General features: G+C 40.0%; 3 protein-coding genes across 8 annotated transcripts; 1 reads left to right on the forward strand and 2 right to left on the reverse strand.

The window, feature by feature from the left end:
• Positions 1–1,628: 1,628 nt before the first annotated feature.
• Positions 1,629–8,846, reverse strand: LOC137868670 (alpha-2B adrenergic receptor-like). The gene is made up of 2 exons (XM_068705557.1): positions 8,654–8,846; positions 1,629–5,010 (listed from the first exon to the last, which is right to left on the reverse strand). The coding sequence occupies exon 2, from the start codon at positions 4,954–4,956 to the stop codon at positions 3,466–3,468; it is 1,491 nt and encodes a 496-aa protein (XP_068561658.1). The 5' UTR covers positions 4,957–5,010; positions 8,654–8,846; the 3' UTR covers positions 1,629–3,465.
• Positions 8,847–12,758: 3,912 nt separating this feature from the next.
• Positions 12,759–15,865, reverse strand: LOC137868671 (astacin-like metalloprotease toxin 5). Of its 5 annotated transcripts, none has more exons than XM_068705559.1 (10): positions 15,780–15,865; positions 15,668–15,700; positions 15,518–15,580; positions 15,376–15,425; positions 14,669–14,738; positions 14,467–14,581; positions 14,193–14,365; positions 13,233–13,314; positions 13,020–13,141; positions 12,759–12,952 (listed from the first exon to the last, which is right to left on the reverse strand). In XM_068705559.1, the coding sequence occupies exons 1-10, from the start codon at positions 15,835–15,837 to the stop codon at positions 12,780–12,782; spliced, it is 939 nt and encodes a 312-aa protein (XP_068561660.1). In that variant the 5' UTR covers positions 15,838–15,865; the 3' UTR covers positions 12,759–12,779. The 5 variants fall into 5 exon arrangements, with proteins under 5 accessions (XP_068561660.1, XP_068561663.1, XP_068561662.1 ...); XM_068705562.1 differs by having other exon boundaries at positions 12,759–12,925; positions 13,020–13,127; positions 15,518–15,583; XM_068705561.1 differs by having other exon boundaries at positions 13,020–13,127; positions 15,518–15,583.
• A 1,158-nt stretch (positions 15,866–17,023) lies between these two features.
• On the forward strand, positions 17,024–19,707 carry zcchc9 (zinc finger, CCHC domain containing 9). Of its 2 annotated transcripts, none has more exons than XM_068706337.1 (6): positions 17,024–17,083; positions 17,687–18,090; positions 18,192–18,342; positions 18,443–18,535; positions 18,630–18,698; positions 19,107–19,707. In XM_068706337.1, exons 2-6 carry the CDS (start codon positions 17,698–17,700, stop codon positions 19,217–19,219), a joined length of 819 nt encoding a protein of 272 aa, XP_068562438.1. In that variant the 5' UTR covers positions 17,024–17,083; positions 17,687–17,697; the 3' UTR covers positions 19,220–19,707. The 2 variants fall into 2 exon arrangements, with proteins under 2 accessions (XP_068562438.1, XP_068562439.1); XM_068706338.1 differs by having other exon boundaries at positions 17,028–17,069.
• Positions 19,708–23,806: the final 4,099 nt, after the last annotated feature.

The raw sequence follows: 23,806 nt of genomic DNA on the forward strand, positions 1-23,806 counted from the left end.
AAGCCTGAACCAGCCCTAACACACCATTACATAATGCCTCATTTACATATTTAAACATCACAATTCAGAAAATTTGTAATATAAATAATAACAATCTTAATGTGAGTAATGAACCTATTGACCCTATTCACCTGTATAGTCTTCAAAATGTCTGTAATTTAACTAAACATCTCTTTAAAGGACGTTTTCTCTACATATATATATGTGTTTTATGTATGTATATATATATATATATATATATATATATATATATATATAAAATACACACATATATATAAATATATAGATTTATATGTAGATTTTTTTAACATATATCTCTACGTTAACAGATATTATTAGATAACAATGTAACTGTAACGGCGTTTCTGCAGTGCAGCTCATTTACATAGAAAGGTGCATAATAATTGTCACCCTGCAGCGCAGTAAAAGGTGCGTTTTCACCCTTTTGACGATGCTTTGAGAATCAATTATTTCTGTCTTACTTGTGGAGTTTTTAGAGGCCACAGAAGCCTCAGAACCCTTTTGTGAATTCTCCCCTCAGAGAGGGTTTGTGGTGATGAAGGAACAGCGAGGCTCAGTGATGGGTTTTTAATGGAGCTGTATGGCTCAGAGGAAGAAGAGACATCAAGCTCATCATTCTTTGTCGTTGATGCAGAAAAGATTTGTTGATAAGAAAAGAAAAAAACACAGAATATCAGCAGATTTAAACAGCTCATCTTTCTCCTACCGATTTGTACTCGTCATGTGCGGGTATTTTGAGTATTGGTCGTCTTTTTAAAGCGTCGTCATCGTGACTCTTTCGTGACTTTTTGTGTGCAACGCACTCGCATGAACGTGAATCTGTGTTTTATTAGTTTCCAGCTGAGGAACAGTGATGTCATCTGATTCACTGCTGCAACGCGACGGAGACGAACACAGTCGGGGCTTAATATGGCGTCATAAAAAAGACATTAAAAATCCAATACCATAATACCTCAGAGCCATGAAGCTGTCATCATAAATATGGAAGGAATGAACGTAATATTCTGCTCTTTTTAAAAAAATAAAAAAACGTCTCCAGCACACTATGAGGTCTTTTCGTGATGTTTGGCGTTAAAGTTTTATGAAGGTTTTTAAATCTTACAAATAGTGAATTAAATAAATATAAACTCTACAGCCTCTGCAGACAGAACATCAGGGGATAAAAGAACCGTCCTAATTACACTAAATTACACCACTGGAGGGTTTTAACCTCTTTAATTACGCACCAATCATAAGTGTGTCTTCACTGCAAGACGTAAACAACACATTTTGCTTTTTGATGCAAGCTAATTAGTTAATGATCACCTTTAATTTCCAGGTATGTTTATTTTGAGGACTGTTTTTGGTGTGTGTGCTGACAGGAGGACGAATGAACCTGTTCATCACCGTGTTTTATATTCGGGTCAGAGGCCAGGGAAGCAGACAAAGATAATTCTCCTGACAGACAGCAGCGACGCTGAATTGTCTGATTCCATTATTCTATGCTCTGTAAGTGCTTTTCAGTCGATCCTCTGAAAAGACAAGCGTCCCTGTTTGTGTTGTTCCAACGCCACAACCTTTATTCAAACCCTTAATATGAAGAGACTTCAAAGTAAAAGCATCAGAAAACCAGAACACGAGAACACAGGAGCAGAGATAGAAAGATACGAGTAGATAACGAGGAAATTATTCTCAACTTAAAGTCCAACTGAAATCACAAAAGACCGTCACTTTATGCAGTAAAAAAAAATTAGCTTGTTAGCTTGTGATGATGAAGAGTAAAAACCACTAAACGGTCAGTTTTAGCTATTGTTTGTTAGTGGGAAAAGCTCATTTTAACTGGTGAATGTTTGTTTGGTAGCTCTCTGAGAGAGTCAAGGTTATGAGGGAAGATGTTTGGACACATATTCATGTTCCCATCAGGATGAATTGTGATGATTCTTTTATCTAACGCCACCTTCAGGTCAATGTGTGAATGTGTCGATGCTTTGGTTTATGACAAAACGAATGAAAGTCCCGTCAGCCTCATTTGTTTACTGATAATTAGCTATCTTTAGCATGCTAACACATACATGCTAACAGACTAGGAGGGTGAAAAATGAAACTAAACATCATCATGTTAGTACTCAAGTGTTAGCTTTAACTCAAAGCCAAAGATTAGCAAAAAAAAATCTCCACAAACAAACAAACAAACAATTTAATTTCAATTGGACTTTAAAACAAAAAGCTAGAATACTGTTTTATGTTCAAGCTAGTAGTAGAAGTACTGTACACTGTTATCTTACACAGGACTGGATGCTTCAGTCAAGCACATTTCGTGTCGGCTTTTTAATAGATAAAAGAAGTGCATTTTTGGAAAAAAAAAACATGCAGCTGCAAACACTGTCTCTCACACACACACACACACACACACACACACACACACACACACACACACACAGTGAGGAGGAGCGTCTTCATCAGGGATTCTGCTCATCGTCGGGGGTCAACGCCCGAGTTCAGAGTCTGTATTGCTTTGGCAGGAGGTGGAAGAAGTATTCAGACCCTTTACTGAAGTAAAAGTACTACTACCGCGCTGTGAAAATACTCCACTACATGTTTATTTAGCTGTAGAAGTATTTAAAGGAAACACTTCATCACGAACATTCAACGTCAACACATCTGGAGATACGTGTAGGTAAAAAAAGTACCTGTGAGAAGTACTTGAGTAAATGTACTTCTCTTCATTCCACCACTGCCCTAAAAGAAAAGACATTAGAGGTGGAGAGAAGATTAAAGTGTTTCCATCTAGTCAAGCAGCCTCTGATGATTCTCTAGTTTCTCCCCGCTGGCTGTGGCCTTCGTGAGATAATCCCAGTGGGAGGTGTAACATCCAGCGGTTCACCGACACTCGGGAATAAAAAAAACTCTGTTCGACCCAAGTTTCAGCTTCACATGGAGGAAGAAACAGAGAAGGACGCTCACCAGTTTACCCCTGATCTTGTGTTCCTCGAGTGCCTTTTTTTTTTTTTAATCTCCGATAAAGGACACTTAGTGATATTTATTCTCTTCCAGTAAAACCCTTAGGCAGCCCTCCTCTGCTCTCACACACACACACACACACACACACACACACACACACATTCTCGTTTGTACGTTAAATTACTGAACACAGACCCTGTATCCCTCTTGACTTCCGTTTCAATATGTAATCAAATCATTTCGTCTTCAGAGCCATTGAATATTCAATTACAGCGTATTCTTAAATAACATTAAAGATAATTGATTCGGGCCACTTGACCGTGGCTTTTTCTGAAAAATCCCCCTTCTTTGCTGTGACTCAGCCGAGCGTTTGGACAAACAAGGAGACGTTCGGATGGCGAAGTGTTTTATGTTCGATGCCGAAGGGAAGGGAAGGTCGATCCCGGTCAAACGCACAAAGAAAGAATTCATTTTTTCAGCTCACAAAACACAACTTTCCTTTTTCTAGAAGAACGTCCCCTTCGTGTCCCGGCACAGTATCCTCTTGAACGCCTTCCGGAAGTCGTGGTTGAAGATGGTGTAGATGACCGGGTTGAGGCAGGAGTTGCAGTAGCCGATCCAAAAGAAGAATTTGAACAGAGGGTTGGGGATGCTGCAGGTCTCGGGGCAAACCGCCTGAAGGGAGTAAGAGAAGAAGAAGGGGAACCAGCAGATCACAAACCCGCCCATCACCACGGCCAGCACGAAGGTGAACCTCTTCTCCCGGTTCGCCATGGCCTTGCGGCGGGACGCGGGCGTCCCCTGAATCTTGGGCGTCTCCTCAGGTACCAGTTTGGTGCCAGATGGCGTGGTCATCGTGGTTTTGTACCTGCGGGCCAGGTTTAGTGCCTGAACTCTGAACCCTTTCCGTCGGGACGATCCCGACGTTTGCTCGTCGGTTGCGACGTTCGTCTCGTCTTTTCCTTCGTCGCCCATTTCAGAGCCGAAGCTGGACGAGTTGTCGGGGAGCGCCTCCGCCTCTTCTTTGTGGGGAACAGCTGAAGGGATTTTTGGGGGGATTGAGGTGGATGTTTGGACTGAACTAGCAGGGTCGGGCTGAGCGTCCTGGCTCGTGATTTTCCCGGGAGGGTTTTGAAGCGACGACGGGGACATTTTGTTTGGGACTTCTTCTCGTTCTCCATCTCCTTGATCCCTGTTCTCGGATAACTTCGCCGGAGGCTCGTTGGTTCCCATGCTGGCGTCTCCTCCGGCCGCCGCCGCCGCCGCCGCCTTCTGCTCCCGCCCAGGAGGGCAGCGCGTGTGCCGCTTGGCGATCTGATAAATCCTCACGTACACCAGAATCATGATCACGCAAGGGGCGAAGAAAGAGCCGATGGTGGAGTAGAGGATGTACCAGCGCTCGTTGTTCAGCTCGCACACCTCCTCCCCTCCTTCGCTCTTGTCCAGCGTGAGGAGAGGAGGGAAGGAGATGACCGCGGAGATCAGCCAGACCACGACGATGGCCGCCTTGATGCGCGTCGGGGTGCGCTTGGCGCCGTAGGACACGGGCCGGGAGATGGACAGGTAGCGGTCCAGAGCTATGGCGCAGAGGTGCACGATGGAGGAGGTGCAGAAGAGGACGTCCAGCGCCAGGTAGATCTCGCACCAGATGGAGCTGAAAGCCCAGTAGCCCTGCAGCTCGTTGGCCAACGAGAACGGGATGACGAGTGTGGCAACCAAAATATCCGCAGCCGCCAGCGACACCAGGAACAGGTTCTGAGCCCCCTTGAGGGACCGGGACGTCAGCACGGCGATGATGACGAAGATGTTCCCGACGATGGTGAGGACCATCATGAAGGTGATGGCGATGGCGAAGGCCGCGGTGGCCTGCGGGGTGTACGGCGACGTCCTGGCGGTACTCCGGTTGCAGGGTCGGGTGCCGGAGACGAGGCTGAGATTCCTATTGGGGAGTCCGCCGAGCTCCGACAGGCAGGGGGCGTCGTGGGAGGATGACATGGTGACGACAACTGGGAAACCGGACGGTCGTTGGTCAATGTGAAGCCATGCGATCTACGAGGGAGAGAGAGAGAGAGAGAGAGACAAGAGAGAGACAGAGAGAGAGACAAGAGAGAGAGAGAGAGAGAGAGAGAGAGAGAGAGAAAGACAGAGAGGGAGCGAGAGACATGAGAGAGAGAGAGAGAGAGAGACAAGAGAGAGAGAGAGACATGAGAGAGAGAGAGAGAGAGAGACAAGAGAGAGAGAGAAAGACATAGAGGGAGAGAGAAAGACAGAGAGAGAGAGAGAGAGAGAAAGACAGAGAGAGACAAGAGAGGGAGAGACAGAGAGACGTTCTGTGGTCAAGATATGAGTTATTTTTTGGGTGCAACAGATCATAAAATTCACAGTTCAGATCAGAACAAGAGAATAAAATTAAGCAAATATAACTTTTAGATCTCTGATCACGTTTTTGATACTAATTATTGATCATTTATGATCCATATTATCAGATACATATCCCTTTAATGTTTGATTATAGCAGCTAGTCTACAAGGATCCAGAATATAAATTTTTTGTCATCATCCCAAAAATCATTTCAACTCTCTGAAGTCTGTAAACAATCAAAAATACAAAATGTTGTACTTCATAAAAACACACAATTCAAATGATGAGGAAATAAAAGATTGTTATGGATTAAAACATTTTAATGATGTATTATAATTAGTGCTGGGCAACGATTACAATTTTGAATCGCGATTAATTGCATGATTTTTTTGCGATTTTCTTGATTAATCGCATTGTTATGCGCAACATTCAATAATGAATTAAAAAGTAGTGTATTGCGCACTTTTATTTTAAAAGTACTGCTATATGAACAAAAATGCAATAACATTTGGTTTGCAAACACTTTAAACAAATAAGGTTATTTTTAACAGCAGTATTCCGTTTACACTGTAACAGATAAAATACAGTTTCTGATTGATTCTGATAATAGATATTCAGCCGGTGTTCACAACTTTATTTTCATGTGTGTAATAGATATTTAAATATACACCTTGAAAACTGCAAACCTATCTACGTCATGTTTTTTTTTCTTCTTTTTTTATGTTTGTTAAATTCTCAGTAGTGATAACTAAATGATATGCGTATTATACATATTCCAAACAAAACACTTTAAAAACTCTACAAAAATAATTTAAATAAATCATTTCTTTTTTGCTTTTTTTTGTATTTTGGTCAGACACATATGCAACGCTGAGTACCGTGTAATATGTGTGGCAGGGACGTGTGGTCAGGGGAGGCATCATGACAAGTAAAAAACAAATAATACTAAAATAAAATAAATATGAATATTTCTCTAATGATCTGTGCTATAAATGTAATTTCTGTATAATTCCAATCATTTCAAGCATTTTTATAATCAAAATCGCTGAATTAGCGCATGTCCTGTTCAAACAGAGGAGACACGTGAGGTGAGGCAGCGACGAGCTGTTCCTCACCTCAGATTGTGAATCCCTCACAATCGCGTGCCTTTTGCTTTCTCATTGTTTGTCACCACTGTAATATTTGTAGACACTTTTATTATATGTGCTTTCTTTTCATAGAATAGGTAATGTATTTCACGTCTGTGTAGAACATATTTAGTGTTGCTGATCTGACAGAAACCGCAGTGAAAAAGCACAGAGAGGCAAACACTACTCTGCCTTAAATAAGAGGGCGTGCGAGAGCCCACGGGTCAGGTTCATGCTTGTTCTGTCGTTGCTCTTCTTCTACACTTTTCTTCTTTTTATATTTTGCTTTGACCACAATATTGTAAGAGTATATATCCAAGCGTAAAAATGTCTCAAAAAAGACAAAAAAGAAGTGGTTGTTACGCAGATTATCATTAAATTAATGAAAGGAAATTTTATTATAGTAGAAATGTAACTTCTGCATTTAACCCATCCCTAACTTATTGGGAGCAGTGGGCTGCTGAGAAGCGCCCGGGGAGCGGTTAGGGGTTCAGTGTCTTGCTCAGGGGCACTTCGGCACAGGACTTGTAGCAGCCAAGGATCGACCCTCCAATGACCGCTCACAATTCATCTCTAATATCTATTTTATATTCATGTGAAAACATCTCCTTCAAACTACTGGATTTATTCAAGTTTATCACCGGAACTACATTTTACAGATTACATGTGAACACATCACAATAACGTTATAATGTACCTCTAGCCAGTACTCATTTTCACTGAGCAGAGCCTGAAGGCATCATAATGTAACTGAAGTGAACCTTCGTTGGTTAGCCGTTAGCGGTGCTGCTAACGTTACTAGCTCTCCTCCTGTTGGTTTAAACACTGATTGGTTGTTTACAATGAAACATTATCAGAGATCAGAGACTAGAAACACATGTTCTACTGAATACTGGAGGAGAACCATTGTCAGGAAAACTTAATTTACACTGTGATGTTAACGTTAAAACTTTATTTACACTCTGATGGTTAACGTTAAAACTTTATTTACACTGTGATGTTAAGGTTAAAACTTTATTTACACTCTGATTGTTAACGTTAAAACTTTATTTACACTCTGATGGTTAATGTTAAACTGGGGAGTTAATCTGAGGTTCACATGCGTGAAGAACCATGAGGGTGTAATAATCCAAAATGGAAGAATCCTATTGGCTGTTAGTGGAGGGAACCAGTGATGATGACTTCCTGTTGAACTACAGAAACACGTCATCACTGCAGCTCTTTATTGGGACAAAATAAAACGATTGTTTGAGAAACATCAGCAGCTACCACAACACATGTTGCGATTTATTAGCAACATTAGCATCGTAGCTAAAGTTAGCAGAGCGCCACCTAGAGGTCTGGAGCGATAAATACTGAGGCTCGTTCAGTCTGTGAAGCCTCCTCAATTTGATTAGTGTGCAGGAAATACAACTGACTGGACTCCTGTTTGCATCTTTCTTTTTGATTGTTATGTTTTGCACAGATGAAGATGATGATGATGAGGGAAGAAGGAAACAGACAGATAAACGTATTTATTTGTTTAGATTTTGCAAACTGTCACTAAAGAGCTGTTGGTTTTTTGGGGATTGGGTCCTGATAGAGCAACATTTTACTATATATATATATATATATATATATATATACATATATATATATATATATATATATATATATATATATATGTATATATATATATATATATATATATATATACATATATAAATATGTATATATGTATGTATATGTATGTATATATATATACACATATATATGTGTATATACAATATATATTTACATATGTGTATATATATATATTTACAGATACATATATGTGTGTGTTTCATCCTAAATTAAATCATATATTATGTATATGTTACTATATTATATACATATATATATATATATATATATATATATGTGTTACTATATTATATATACATATATATATATATATATGTTACTATATTATATACATATAGCTCCTCTTTGTTAGTTATACATATATAAGAATATAAATCCATCATATTCTTTAAAGCTGTGATCCAAAGTCAAATCTTCAGTCAAAAGTCATTTTTTAGATGATTAATAAAAGACAGAAATTTAGATGTTTTCACAGTAAACATGTGGCTGAACGTAAAGTAAATAATGTATGACATTAAACAGGTTATTTTAATGAGTGTATCGGAACAATAATCCTCGAATGAAACGTTAAATAGACTTACTGCAATAAAAAGATCCTCCAGCTGCGTCTGTCTGCGTGACAAACAACTTTAAAAGTTGATTATTTTCTTTGCAGAACCCGGACTGAAAGTATCCGGTGATGATGCACTGTTTGTCGTACAAACCCGAGACCGAGAGTCCGCTGAGATCCCCGGAGGAACGTAACCCGGTCCGGTTTAACGGGAGGAGGTTGTATCCGCGTGCAGCGCTCCTCTCCGGGCTCTGAGGGAAGAAGAGGAGGAACCGACGCGGACGTTACCGGATAAACGAGCACGCGCTTCTCTCCTCTTTACGCGCAGCTTCTACAGTCTGACAGCTTCATCTCATCTCACGAGGACTAATGTAACTTTAATTTGTGTTTACACGTGCAGCTTCTTGCTGTTGATTGTAATCGATTAGTGGATCGACAGCAGCTCCAATAATCAATAAAGTTATTGATCTAGAAAAAACAAACAAGTGAAACGTTCTCTGGTTCACGTGAGGACTCACTGCGTGTCTTTTGATGTTCACAGGAAACTGAAGATTTACATTTTTAATATCTATATACACTTTATAACAAACATTTTTTAATAATGTTTTGAACTTTTATAAAGTAATTTCTTCAGATAATATTAGAGAACAACTCAAAATGCAGGAAGACTTAATAATAAGAATCAATAAAAATGATTAATATATTATATTATCAATGATAATTATTTGGGTATAAAGCACTTATAAAAAATATTTTCAATATTTTAAAAAATTCAAAAACTTGTATAAGTAAATGTTTCTGATATTTGAGAACAACTTGAAATGCAGGACTTTAATTCAAATATATAATAATGATAATAACAATACTTATATACCACTTTTTTAAATTGTAAAAAAATGGCAAAATTGTTACTCTATAAATAAAACAATGAATGTCACCAACAAAAATACTCAAGTAAAGTAACTCCTTAGTGTCGTTTTGTCATCTAGACGAGTTTGAAGCTTTAAACGTTTAATTAAAACTAAAACCAGAATATAAATGTCTGGTTGTCTGAATCACGACTGTTTCAGAGCTATAGCTGTTTCGGGTTAACCAGTGACCATGTTAACTGGTGACTCTCAGCCGTCTGCGTTAGCTCATAGTGACTTAACGTTTAGATAATAAACACAGATATCTAAAATAGATTGAAGACTTTCAGAGTTTTCAGACGGTCACTGGTTAAACTGAAACACCGGCGGCGTCCATTATGATAATCAGTGATGCCTCTAGTAGACACCAGGATAATAACATGTATTACCTCCATAATACAGTAGTGATGCCTCTAGTGGACACCAGGAGAATAACATGTATCATCTCCATAATACAGTAGTGATGTCACTAGTGGACACCAGGAGAATAACATGTATTATCTCCATAATACAGTAGTGATGACTCTAGTGCAGCGGTTCTTAACCTTTTTCACCTCGGGGCCCAACCTTTGAAGTACAAAGTGGCCCGGGGCCCATTCAAATATTAACACTGTATTGGTTCAACTAATTGATCGCACTCTTGGTTTGATTTGTATTCAATAACTAAATCAAATTCACTTACAGTTTAACAAGCAAAAACCTTGTCAAATAAATGACATGATACAATGTGATCATCTCATTTATTTATCATGTGTATGTAAACCTGCATACAAATACAACAAGACTCCCAACAGGCTAACAATTCATGGAACAAACCAAGGTGATTCAAGAACAAATTTAAAGGCTCAAGTCAGGCTTATTAACACAAAAATAACTAATAATTAGATTTTACTCCAGAAAAAAAGGGACTCTCAAAAAAACTGAGAAAAAAATGGAAATTTGATAAATAAATAATATGTGGTAATAAAAAATATACATTAAAAATAATAAGTTTCAAATTAAATAAACTGTAAATAGAATTTAAAGTGCAAAATGAAAATATAGCCTTATAATCTGCGAATTATATGCTTCAGCAGTCTTCATTTTTGCATGGCAAACCAGAAGTTGTTCTTCATATCTGTGACAAATGAACAATAACAACAGTCACAACAGTCCACACACTGGGCTCTCGGCTCTGCCTCGTTAACTCCGTTCACAAAGCCCTACTTAATGAAGTCAGGATTGTAAATTTAGACTTTTCGGGGGGTTTGGCACCACTTTCGTCTTAATTTTTTTGTTTTAAATTAGTGCTGAGCAACTATTACAATTTTTAATCGCAAATAATCACATGATCTTCTGCGGTTAATCGCATTGTTATGTGCAATGTTCAATAATGAATTCAAAAGTAGTGTATTGTGCACTTTTATTTCAAAAGTATATGAAGCTATATGAACAAAAGTGCAATAACATTTGGTTTGCACACTTTAAACAAATCAGGTTCTTTTTAACAGCAGTATTCCCTTTACACAGTAGCAGTTAAAATACAGTTAAAATGATTCTGATAATAGATATTCAGCCGGTGTTCACAACTTTATTTTCATGTGTGTAATAGATGTAATTTGAAATATACACTTTGAAAACTGCAAACCTATCTGTCATTTTTTTTATGTTTGTCAAATTATCAGTAGGATAACTAAATGATATGCTTATTATACATATTCCAAACAAAACAACTTAAAAAAATCTAAAAAGAAATTCTTTCATTTCTTTTTTGCTTTTTTTGGTCAGACACATATGCAACGCTGAGTACTGTGTAATATGTGTGGTATTTGTTATAAATGTAGTTTGTACGGTACAGGGAGGGACTTAGGACCCAGGGGAATGTAGGTGAAGCATGGAACGTGGAGGGAGTCGGGACACTCAAACAGCTGTTCACCCCTCGCTGCCCGGTTCTTGTGTTAAAAATGTCCGCTTAATAATAATAAAAACCTGCGTTAATGCGCAATAAAATAATTGCCGGCGTTACTTAATTAATGCATTAATAACGCGTTAACTTGCCCAGCACTATTTTAAATATTTCTCCATAACTTTCGCTACAGGCTAGCGGCTAGCTGAGTGTCTTCTTCTGCTTATTGGAGCTTGTTAAACAACTGACTGATGCATTACCGCTACCAAGTGGTGGGAAGCTAATGTTATATTGTAACTGAGCGTCTCATGGATAACAGTAATATCTCTGGTGTCTTCAATTGATAACCTATGCGGTCCCGCGGCCCTCGCGGACCACAAGTGCAAAACTGAAAGTTTTCTGCGGCCCTCTAAGTGGCGCTCGCAGCCCAATTGTGGCCCATGGTTAAGAATCACTGCCTGAGAGAGAACATGAGAAAATGACTCAATCTGGAGTTTCAATGGGGACATTTTTATCATTAAGCTAGGTAGAAACTTATTTCAGGAGGTCACTGTTAAACCTTTCATCCCTTTGAGTCAGTTTTTTACTTTAATTTATTCAAAGAAAAGTCAGTAAATGTGTTTTTCCTTTGACTCTCAGAATAAAATGTAATGTTATCTGGTAAATATGTTTGCTGCTCTGACATTTAAACCTGACACAAGAAATCAAACCGTGAAGCTGAAAGAGAAACATCCATCACCGTTGACAGAATGAGGACAAAAAACACACAAACCTGGTTCTTAAGTTTCACTCTGCAGCTCAACTTTCTACTGACAGACAAGTTAAATATACTCACAATTAAATAGATGAAATATACCAGACAGATAAATAGTGAGTCACATAACCACACAAACTGTGCAGTAATGTTTGTGGATTAATACTTTTAATGATTAATCTACATATTTACCAAAACATACATATGATTCTACAATCATAAGTCTGTCAACTCATTCAAGTATTTTCTTCTTTATTGTGCCTCATGTTTCAGAACTTTCTAAAACAAGATGTGAAATATGTTTAGAGAGTTTTTGGACATTTTCCTTCCTGGATCTTGAGCTGAATGCATTAAGTGTTTGTTTACACATTAATTCATAATGAGCAACATGAACACATGTTTTAATCCTCTTGATGAAGTATTTGGTGTTTTGAACCATCAGGACAAACAAAATAACACATTTGTGAACCATTCTAATTTTTTATTATCAATCTTTTTAAAAAAAAAAAAACTTTTATAGACTAAGGATACAAAAATAATTGTGGTTGCTCGTAATAACTTGTTTAAATAGTTGGTAGATAACCACAGATGAGTTTTGATGTTTCCTTTATTAACTGGTGTCATTCTGTCCTCTAGTGGTAGAGTTCAGCTGCTGCAGCGATGAAGAGGAAGAGCTCTGATCAGAACTCGTGCCGTTCTTCACATCGTACCACGTATCCTTCATGACTTCGCTTTCCTTCCCAGTTTCTGGGATATCTGGAGAGAGATGAGAACAAAGAGTTACTGAGGCCTCGTGTATTAATACTTCTCAAGTTCCCACGATGCCAGTACAAGTACACATGGAGAGTACCACAGCTGTAGAGGCGGCGAACTTTCTGGATGTCCGTGTCGGTCATCTTCACCCTCTGTCCCATGTTCTTCACGTCCCCGTTGGGGACGATGGTGCGGAAACCATTGGCTGAAAAAAACCCACTGAACCCACATCAATAACTCTTCTTGATCAAACACATTTACATCAATAACTCTTCTTCATAAAACAAACAGAACTTCATGATCACGTTACCTTCCGTAGTGAAGGATGGAGTTCACGTCGTAACTGAGGTCAAATGTCACGCCTGGTACTTTCTGGAAGTTTCTCTGCCTCCCTGAAACACATCATCATCATCATCATCATCATCATCATCATCATCATCATTATTATTACACTCAGAATTGTGTTTTTACTTCTTGCTCCGTTTCAGCTTCTCTGCTGAAAGAGGAACGTTTTGTCTTTGCTCACCTGAATTTTACCTGTAGGATTTGTGACGTCACAACTAGTTTGAGTACGACACACGTCTCATACTTTAGTACTCACTACAGCTCATAAAGTACACATCCTGCAGGATGCATTCAGTCGAGGACCACGTCATCATTTACAAGACTCCCCTTTTGATCAAAGCATTGTGGGTCGGAATAGCAAGAAGAAGCACGCTGGGCTTGTAGGCATTTCTGGCGTTCTGCATTTGCAGCCAACTCAGTTGACGTAATAACATGTGCTTCCATTGTTTGATAGGCAGCTAACTGAGACCGAATTAAGCTCCTTTGTACTTTTTCTAGGAGGAAGTAGAACATTTTAAACTTCCAAGTTGTCTTGAACGCAGCTTAAAACGTTATTTGGGTCAGGCTGTTTTTCTTGTGGGGAGAAGATGACTGATCTATTTTGAGCTCTCTTTATTTTGCCATTAATAGCTCCTGTTTGCAGTATAACAATATAAACAAACAATCACTGGATTACTTTTATATTAAAGAAAACCTAAAAACGTGACAATTCTCAGGCAACTTCTGCAGCGCTTCTGTTCTATGATTTCCAAGCCGTTTTATGGACATTAAAGACGACATCTATATCTGTCCATTGTTCATATTTGGTTGATTTATTCAGAGTGATTTATGTGCCGACTCTTCTCCGGCGCCTCCCTGAGGAGGCTGTGGTCTCTTAAACGGAGTATTTTTATATGTCCAGAGATCTTTAACCAGAAACTTTTACCCTCCATGATGTTGCCGAACAGAACTGTGATGTACTGGTCGCGGTCCATCCTCGTGTGTTCGTGGTGGAAGCCCAGAGCGTGAAGAATCTCGTGGACGATGTTACCCACAATGCACTCGGGGCCGATGAACATGGGTTGCTCGCCGCCGCCGAAGCCGACGTACGACGCACACCTGGAAACGTCAGTCGATGCACACAAAGACGAAATGTTACCTGAACATGTTTGAGACAGATTTATATTAATACATTCACACGCTGCATTGAGACTTCATACCCTCTGCTGGTCTTGAAGTGCAGGTAGCTGCTCTCAGAGGTTCTCTTGGGGAACGACACACAGGTGTGTTCAGACACCATCGCCATAGCAGACAGGATGTCGGCTGTCCGATCGACTGCAAAAAAAATAAATACACAACATTAGAATAAAGATTAGAGATGAGTAGAAACACGGAGCAGTGATCTGATGCGAGGCTGCTCACCTAACTCTGGGTTGATGGAGTACGGGATCTCTTTCGTGGGCCAAACGGATCCCACTGCGTTCCTGTCGCTCTGTGGTCAAATATTTAACACACTTATGTGAAGAATGTGTGACATCGCAAAGAACCAGAACAGCCAGCGGTTGAGCATTTTGTGTCTTCGGGATTGTTTTGTATCTCCCTGAATCGCTTTGAAGTCACTTCATTTCTTTGTAGTAACTTTAAGTCTCTTTGCAGTCGAGTCTCTTTGCAGTCGAGTCTCTTTGCAGTCGAGTCTCTTTCAGCCTCTTTGCAGCCGCTTTCAGTCTCTTCCTGGTTGGTAGTCTCTCTGTGTGACATTTTGTAGGATGATTTGCCCAACAGGCCCCTCCAGTAACTCCTCCAGAGTTTAAACACTCTGCTGATTAATTTAAGTCTTTGAACCAAAACATTAAATTTGCGAGTCATAAAACAAAAGAACATTTCTCTTTGTGTTCTTCTCCACGAGTCATACAACAATATTAATTTTATCTGATGCTGCTTGCATTTCATCATTTCCACTTAAAACAGTCAAGTATGTTTTCAAACTCTTAAAATATGCCGTTACAGATAGTGTGGCATGATGGGAAATGTAGTGTTTTTGTGGCGCTAAAAGTCAGGACATGTCTTCCACTGCTTCATTACCCCCACCCACCCACACCCACACACACTACTGATGTAGTTCTACTCACAGACAGAACCATGTCTCCCTCCAAGATGGCGTACTTCTCCGTCATCAGCTCTGTTGAAAATGCCATGAAGGAAAATAGAAAAATAAAATAAAACTCATTTGTTCAACCTTTTTTTTCAAATGTTAAAGTTTTAAATACCGACCATCTAGAGTCTCCGGGTTGGACTTCATATAACGCTCTACTTTGATGAGCAGGTCCTCCTCAGCTGCTGTAAACACATTTATAGATTAAAAACCAACTCATATCTCATCAACGTGAACATGTTGACGGATCTTCAGTCAGACAAACGTACCTTCTCTTTCCTCCCGTAGAGGACTGGAGGCAACTACAGAACAAACAGAGATGAGAGAAGATGTTTGTTGGTTTTTCTTCCAGAAAGTGAAACAAAGTTGCAGATTTCTCACCATGTTGAACAAAGACAAGAGCAGCGAGGACAAGAGCAGCGAGGACGAGGAGCAGCATGTTCCTCGGAGATCAGACACAATGAAGCTCCTCTGCTTCGTTAGTCGCCTTAAGTAAAATCACCTGTGAGCTCCGTTAATGAGCTCCTGTCTCACGCTCCTCCTGTCTCACGCTCCTCCTGTCTCACGCTCCTCCTGTCTCACGCTCCTCCTGTCTCACGCTCCTCCTGTCTCACTATCCTGTCGCGCGTTCCTCCTGTCTCACGCTCCTCCTGTCTCACATTCCTCCTGTCTCACTCTCCTCCTGTCTCACTCTCCGCCTGTCTCATGCTCCTGTCTCACTCTCCTCTTGTCTCACTCTTCTCCTGTCCCACTCTCCTGTCTCACGCTCCTCCTGTCTCACATTCCTCCTGTCTCATTCTCCCCCTGTTTCACACTCCTCCTGTCTCACTCTCCCCCTGTCTCACTCTCCTCCTGTCTCACGCTCCTCCTGTCTCACATTCCTCTTGTCTCACTCTACTGTCTTGCATTCCTCTTGTCTCACTCTCCTCCTGTCTCACATTCCTCCTGTCTCACTCTCCTCCTGTCTCATGCTCCTCCTGTCTCACACTCCTGTCTCACTCTCCTTCTATCTCATGTTCCTCCTGTCTCACGCTCCTCCTGTCTCACATTCCTCTTGTCTCACTCTCCTGTCTCACATTCCTCTTGTCTCACTCTCCTCCTGTCTCACTCTCCTGTCTCACATTCCTCTTGTCTTACTCTCCTCCTGTCTCACGCTCCTCCTGTCTCACGTTCCTTCTGTCTCACTCTCCTCCTGTCTCACATTCCTCCTGTCTCACTCTCCTCCTGTCTCACACTGTAACTTACATATTATTTTGAATCTTATAAGCAATTCAATATCGAACCAATATTCAGATTTAAAATCCACTTAATGTATAGCATTGACATGTTTAATATGTGAGTTTATTCATTTTATAAACTACTTACTTTTCTTTTTGTTTGTTTGTTTTCATAAATCCTGATACCGGTCACTTTGGTAATTATCTATATATTTATGTAATGTTAATATATTTTATAAACTAACAAACAGTCCAGAAATAATTGCATGTATCTTTATATTTATATATTTTTCACAAGTTGAAGCATTAAAACCAGGTAAACGTTCAGACTCACTAACAGACAGCAGGGGGCGGTGCGCAGCTTCTCCGATGGTTTGTGATCCGATAATAAAAACAAAGAAGAAGACGCCGAAGAAGACCGAGAACTTCCGGTGAATGTACAATCACATGGGCTGTAAGTCTCTCAAGGTAACATTGTTTCTAACTTATAATGATGTTTTTCAAACGACATATTCAATAAGAAAGTTTCATCTAAACTATGTTTATGTAAATTATCTCACGAGTGGCGAAATGCTACTGTTAGCTAAAAACGTAGATAACGCTCTGTTTTTATCGCTAGCTTAACTCCTAGCTTTACATGCTATTAAAAATGTCAACAAAGTTATCTTTTGCTGTTTTGCCGTAAAATCATTTATCTTAACGACGTTTAAACGGTGATTAGATTCAACACATACCGACAGGTTCAGTAACAGTTGACTCTAAGCTAAATTCATTATCAACTCTTGTTTATGTGCTTCAAAGTAACGTCACTGTACCTCTCCTTATTATGTCATCGATTTAGTTAATGTAATTTTATTGTTTTTGTTTGTAGCATGTAACGTGTCTTTAAGTACCTTGTAGTATTATTATTATTATTATTATTATTATTCTATAAGTTCATGTTATTCTGTGCTGATGCATCATATCTTTAACTGCTCATCAAATAAAAATAAATCAAATCTGTCAGCTGACAGTCTAAAATGTTTCTGTGAATTATTCCTCCTGAAACCTTTTTTCTCTTTATAACTTCAGAAGGTTTCGTCATGACGAGGTGGGCGAGAGCCAATAACGTCCACAAACACAAGCCTGCAGAGGCCACCCCATGGACTCAGCTGAGAGGAGGAGGAGCTGAAGGAGGAGGAGGCCACCACCCAGGTGGCTCTCGACATGGACCCCAGAGGGACCATCGGAGGGACCACCTGAGAGGGACTCAGTCTGGAGGATCAGCTGTGAAGAAACCAAACCGTCCCAAGAAGGACTACGTGAGCGAGGACGTGAACGGCTTCCTGGAGTTCCTCCAGCAGAGCGGACGGCCGCTGCCTCAGGGGGGTGCAGGAGGACGGGAGCTCCGGGAGGAGGTGGAGACGGCTCTGAAGAAAGACAGGAGGAGAGAGGACAGACGGGTGAAGAGGCAGAACGACAAGAAGAGCAACATGGTGAGTTCTCCAACAGGTCGTCATCATTTCTACATTTTACATACATCACTGAGTCCTCATTTCAGGTTCTGATGCCTCCTCGTCTCCTTCCCTCCCTGCAGCTGTGCTTTAACTGCAGGAAGCCCGGTCACGGATTGGCCGACTGTCCGGAGGCCGACCGCGACGAGGAGATGGGCCGAGGCATCTGTTACCGCTGCGGCTCCACCGAGCACGAGATCCACAAGTGCCGAGCCAAAGTGGACCCGGCTCTGGGTGAGAAATACTGCGGCGACTCGACGTGAAGACGTCTGATTCATATTCATAATTAATATTATCTAAATATTTATATTCATAACTCTCCCCTTGTTTTCAGGAGAACATCCGTACGCTAAGTGCTTCATCTGTGGTCAGACCGGACATCTGTCCCGAGGCTGTCCAGATAATCCTAAAGGACTCTACGCTCAAGGTTCATGCACTAATCTTCATCATGAATACATATAAATATAAATACATATTAATTAATTTTACATTAGTTTAAATGACGGTGTGTGTTTCTGCAGGAGGTTCTTGTCGTGTTTGTGGTTCAGTGGAACATTTTCAGAAGGATTGTCCCGAACATCAGGCTGCAAGTGAGTCTTCAAACTGCTTTCTAATGTTTACATTTTTATAATGAAATAAAATATGTTATATAATATATATTATTATTTAATACAAATTTTAGATCACTTCTTAAAACACATTGTTACAGACTTTTACTTTTGCTAAATTATTTTATTTATTTATCATTTTATTTTTATTTGTTTTTACTAAATTATTTTGTCATTTTATTTGCATTTGTTTTTACTAAATTATTTTATTTATTATTTTATTTGAATTAGTTTTTACTAAATTATTTTCTTTTCTTTGTAAACTGTTTTTAAAGGTGCTTTATAAATAAAGTTATTATGCTAACTCACTAGCATCACAGAGCTAGCGTATTTATCGTGTTATGAGAGGAAACATCACCAAACTCTTTATTAATCTTCCTCCATCTGCAGCTAACTCGGTGACAGTTCCCTGGTTGTCCAACAACATGAGCGCCGACCACGAAGATGTTCACGTCCCTCTGAAGAAACCCAAACCCAAACAAACCAAAGTGGTGAAGTTCTGATCTCTGCTGGACTCTCACACATGGACTGAACACCGCTCATGTTCTCTCTCTCTCTCTCTCTGTGTATTTAAGAGAAACTGTTAATAACGTTTTTCTTCTGTTGATTTACAGCGTTACTTTGTTCTGGTGCTGCATCAATAATCATCAGAATAAAGCGCCGACGGTTACATATTTAAAAACGAGATAAGATGAACAAACTTAAAAATATAAATAATATTCCACAGATAAACAAGTCTAAACGGGTGTAATGTGGAGACTCGGCCACTCGGGAGCAGCACTGCTTCAACATGTTAAAGGTGATGATGAAGACCAGTCCTCTGTTTCACAATCAGCTGTTTGTTAGAAACCAACAGATGAAAAGATGTTGGAGGCATCATGTCTCAGAAAGGAGGAGGAGTAGGAGGAGGATGAAGAAGGTGGTGCTTCATGATGCGTTCAGGGTTGCAGAGGAAGATCCGGTGAAGCAGAATAAATCAAAGTTAAAGAAATGTTGCTTCTCTCTTAATTTATAGTTGAAGGAAGCAAGAAAAGTTTATGTTTAGGACAGATGTGTAGATTAAAAAGATGAAATCTAAAACTTATAATCACATAATTAATGAAAAGTTTCCCTCTTTATTTATGTTCTATGTCACTGAACTCTTGTTTCTCTGCTTTTCAGTGGAAACAGAAAAGTTAAATATCCTTCTAATGGCCGACAGGGAATGATGTGATAATGTGTTTCTTTGTCCCAGTAGATGAGAACAGAACGTTAACGTGTCCGATCAATAAATCTGTTAACGCTCTGAGGAACCTCAAAGTTCTGAGAACCCAAACACATCAGAGACCAGATTCTTTCAAGGAAAACAAAGAGTGTGTGTGCGTGTGTTCCCCTGGAGAGTGAGAAAAGCAAGGTCTGACATCACTGATGATGCAAAGGTTTCTGGCAACTCCTCGGCTCTTTGAGTCCAGTCCGCAAAACTCGTTCTCTAATACACAAGAAAATACTGAATAGTGTATTTAAGAAAATGTTAATAACGTTTTTCTTATGTATATTTACAGTGTTACTTTGTTCTGGTGCTACATCAATAATTATCAGAACAGGAGACAACCTCCTGAAGAGTGAAGTCAGTTCTTCACGTGTTAAAGCTGCATTCTCTCTAATGTCCACCAGGGGGCGACTCCTCTGGTTGTATAGAAGTCTATGAGAAAATGACTCTACTTCTCTTTTGATTTATTGCCTCAGTAAACATTGTAAACATGAGTTTGTGGTCTCAATCTCTAGTTTCAAGTCTTCTCCAATACAGCATGATGTTTGTTACTGAGGTAATAAATCAAGAGAGAAGTAGAGTCATTTAGAGTCGAGTAGAGTTGCCCCCTGGTGGACAGTACAAGAACTTAAAGCTGGGAACCCTCCTTTACTTTGTCTTTATTCTTTGATGTTGTGCTGCTTTGTCTTCTGCTGACGTTTTACTGAGTAACAGACAAACATCTTGTTTGTGTTTCAAACTCACATTGTTTATTAACGAGACTCTTCTTCTTCTCTGGTCATGTGAAGTAGAGTAGTTTTCGCTCCAGTGACTCCCGGGTTGGATAAAAGTGAATTATAGAGTAAATAAGAATGTGGGGGGTGAGAGGGGGGGGGCTCCTGGAGGTTAATACCCCCCCCCACACACACACACACACCCCCCCCACAGTGCTCTCTCTCATGGAGGGAAAGTGAAGCTGCAGCCAGACAGCTGCTCACTGCCAGCTCACTGAGGCTGATTGCACAATTTACCCCCAAAAAGTTTCATCCACAGGAGTGTGTGTGTGTGTGTGTGTGTGTGTGTGTGTGTGTGTGTGTGTGTGTGTGTGTGTGTGTGTGTGTGTGTGCGCGCCTCATAACAAAAGCACAGAGGCTTCATTCACTGAAGTCTCCTGGATCCAATTTGAGAGGAGCTGAGCGGGGGTCCGAATATTGTCTTTCTGTTTACTGGATTGCGCAACATCCACTGAGCTTTCAGTTCTTACGTACAAAAATGGCTTTGCCTCGAACATCTGTCGTTGTCGCTTCGGTCCAGACTGAAATATCCCAACAGCTATTCGTTGGATTGTGGTGGAAGTTTACACAGACATTCATGATCCCCAGATGATGAACCCAACTGACTTTATTGATCCTCTGACCTTTCCTCTAGCACCACCATGAGGTTGACTCAAGCAATTGAACAACTATTTAATGGATTGTGAGGAAATCTTACACAGACATGATCCCCAGAGGATGAATTCTACGACTTTTCCCTTAAACCACCATGAGGCCACCACAAGGTTGAATTTTGTGTTTTTGACTAAAATATCTCAACTATATGGATTGTGGTGAAAGTTTACATAAACATTCATGATCCCCAGAGAACGAATTCTACAGATTTGGTTGAGTCTCTGACTTTTCCTCTAGCGACATCATGAGGTTGAATTTTGTGATTTTGACTGAAATATCTCAACAGTTATTGGATGGAATGTGATTAAGTCTTACACGGACATTCATGATCCCCAGAGGATGACCCCAACTGACTTTGTTGATCCTCTGACTTTTCGTCTAGCGCCACCATCAGGTCAACATTTGTGTCCAATACTTTGGTTCGTGACCAAATATCTACAGAACTAAAGACAAGTATCAGCCTCAGCTTTGTTTATTTGTTAATTAGCTAATGCTAGCATGCTAACACACTAAAACTCACCTGTTAAACATCGGCATGTTAGCATTGTCATTGTGAGCATGTTAGCGTATTGACGTTAGCATTTCTGAGCTTTTGGTGGATGTACAATGAGCAGGACTTCAGGTTGTTATTGTTAAGATTGGAGGTAAATATTAGGGTCACTTTTGACTTTTTCAATATTCAACAAAGACCACCATCTTGTCCTCTACGAGTTTTAACTCTTAATACCCGATGTGTCTCCTTTCTAACACCATTTGATCTACAACGTAAACATAAACTTATACTGAACTTCCCAGAAGTCAAAGCAGCTAAAATGTTTGTTTACAGCTGGAAAATAAATCACTCTGACTTTAATTTTCTAAAAGATAAAGTGTTGCTTCATCTCCAGACCAACACAGTCTCAGCTCATCGAGGCCTCTTTAACAGTAAATCCCCCATAAACCCTAGCAGGGACCCCTGAAGACCACATCCAGGCCCCTCTCCGCACACCCTCTCTCCAAAACTAGGTCAGCCCTAATGAACTTCACTACGTTTATGGACTCTTTAACTGTTTAACTGGACCTTCTTTTTTTGCTAATGTAGCAAAACTTCACAGTAACATTGAGGTTAATTGTCTTGACCTAACCCCCCCCCCCCCCCTCCTCATTGGAACCCTCATTGGTCCCTGATAGCTGGACCTCCTTCACTGTAGTTTATTCTGACTCATTCCCACATACAAATACTCACTGGAGCACCTAATGTGGATTCATCCGCCGCTGAAAATAGTCCCCAACAAATACTCTATTTCTTTCTTTCCCTTGTTTGATAAAAACTACAGAGATCAGCTGTTTTTGAGGAATGTGTATTAAGGCTGTTATAGATTAAAATAAATAAAAAATTCTGGCAGTTTATAATCTCAGAGAATAAAAGTTTTTTTCTCCTAAATTTACGACTTTAATCTCTGAAATATTGATATTTTTTTTTACCATGCAAGAAAATCCACTGATTGTTGTCATTTTTTACATAAATTCATGTCGACACCAAATCCTAAATGTTGGTAAATCCAGATCTTAAAGCTACTAAAAACATGATCATAACAGACACCTATATATCTTAGATTACGGCTGTTGCCATTTTATTTTTTTTCACAACCAGTGAACAGGAAGTGACCATATCTGGACTGAGGAGGAGTGACATAGAGACGCCGTATACATCTCTGTGTAGCCCCGCCCCTAAATCATACCCTGCTTTATGGTCTGTTTGACTCTAAATGGACCATAATTTACTAAATGAACATCATGCCGTATTGAAGAAGACTTGAAACTAGAGATTGAGACCATAAACTCATGTTTACAATGTTCACTGAGGTAATAAATCAAGAGAGAAGTAGAGTCATTTTCTCATAGACTTCTATACAACCAGAGGAGTCGCCCCCTGATGGACACTAGAGAGAATGCAGCTCTAACACATGACGGTTTGAAGAACTGCAGGTTTGCCTTCTGACTGTAACAGACAGATGAATCCATGAGAAGGACTTCACAGTGACAGAGTCAGGACCACAGTGATCTGGTCCTCGGGCAGACAGGAAATGCTTGTTACCCAAAGATGGAGCTGGAAGTCATTACTGGAGGTCCACATTCACTGTGTTCGTATCCGCTGGAGGCTTTGAGGTTCAGGATCCCCGAGCAGCACAGAGGAGATGAAAGTGAAGCGGTAATGACAGAGAACCTGAAGGCCCCGTGTGGATCTGTTAGGACTCTATTGGAGCTTATTAAGCTGCTTGGGGCCCTCAGGTGACGCCAGGAGCCACCAAGCATGTTTCTGTTTATCTGACGGGTCCCAGCTAGTTCTGAAGACTGGATGGGTCCTCAATAGAGTCAGAGTTACTTTCTCATAAGGCTTTATATTCATTTCCATGTTAGAGACTTCAGTTACT

The sequence above is a fragment of the Cebidichthys violaceus genome, unplaced genomic scaffold, assembly GCF_023349555.1.
Source record: "Cebidichthys violaceus isolate CVI_PGR_0920_01 unplaced genomic scaffold, fCebVio1.0.p SCAF_12, whole genome shotgun sequence".
NCBI lineage: Eukaryota > Metazoa > Chordata > Actinopteri > Perciformes > Stichaeidae > Cebidichthys > Cebidichthys violaceus.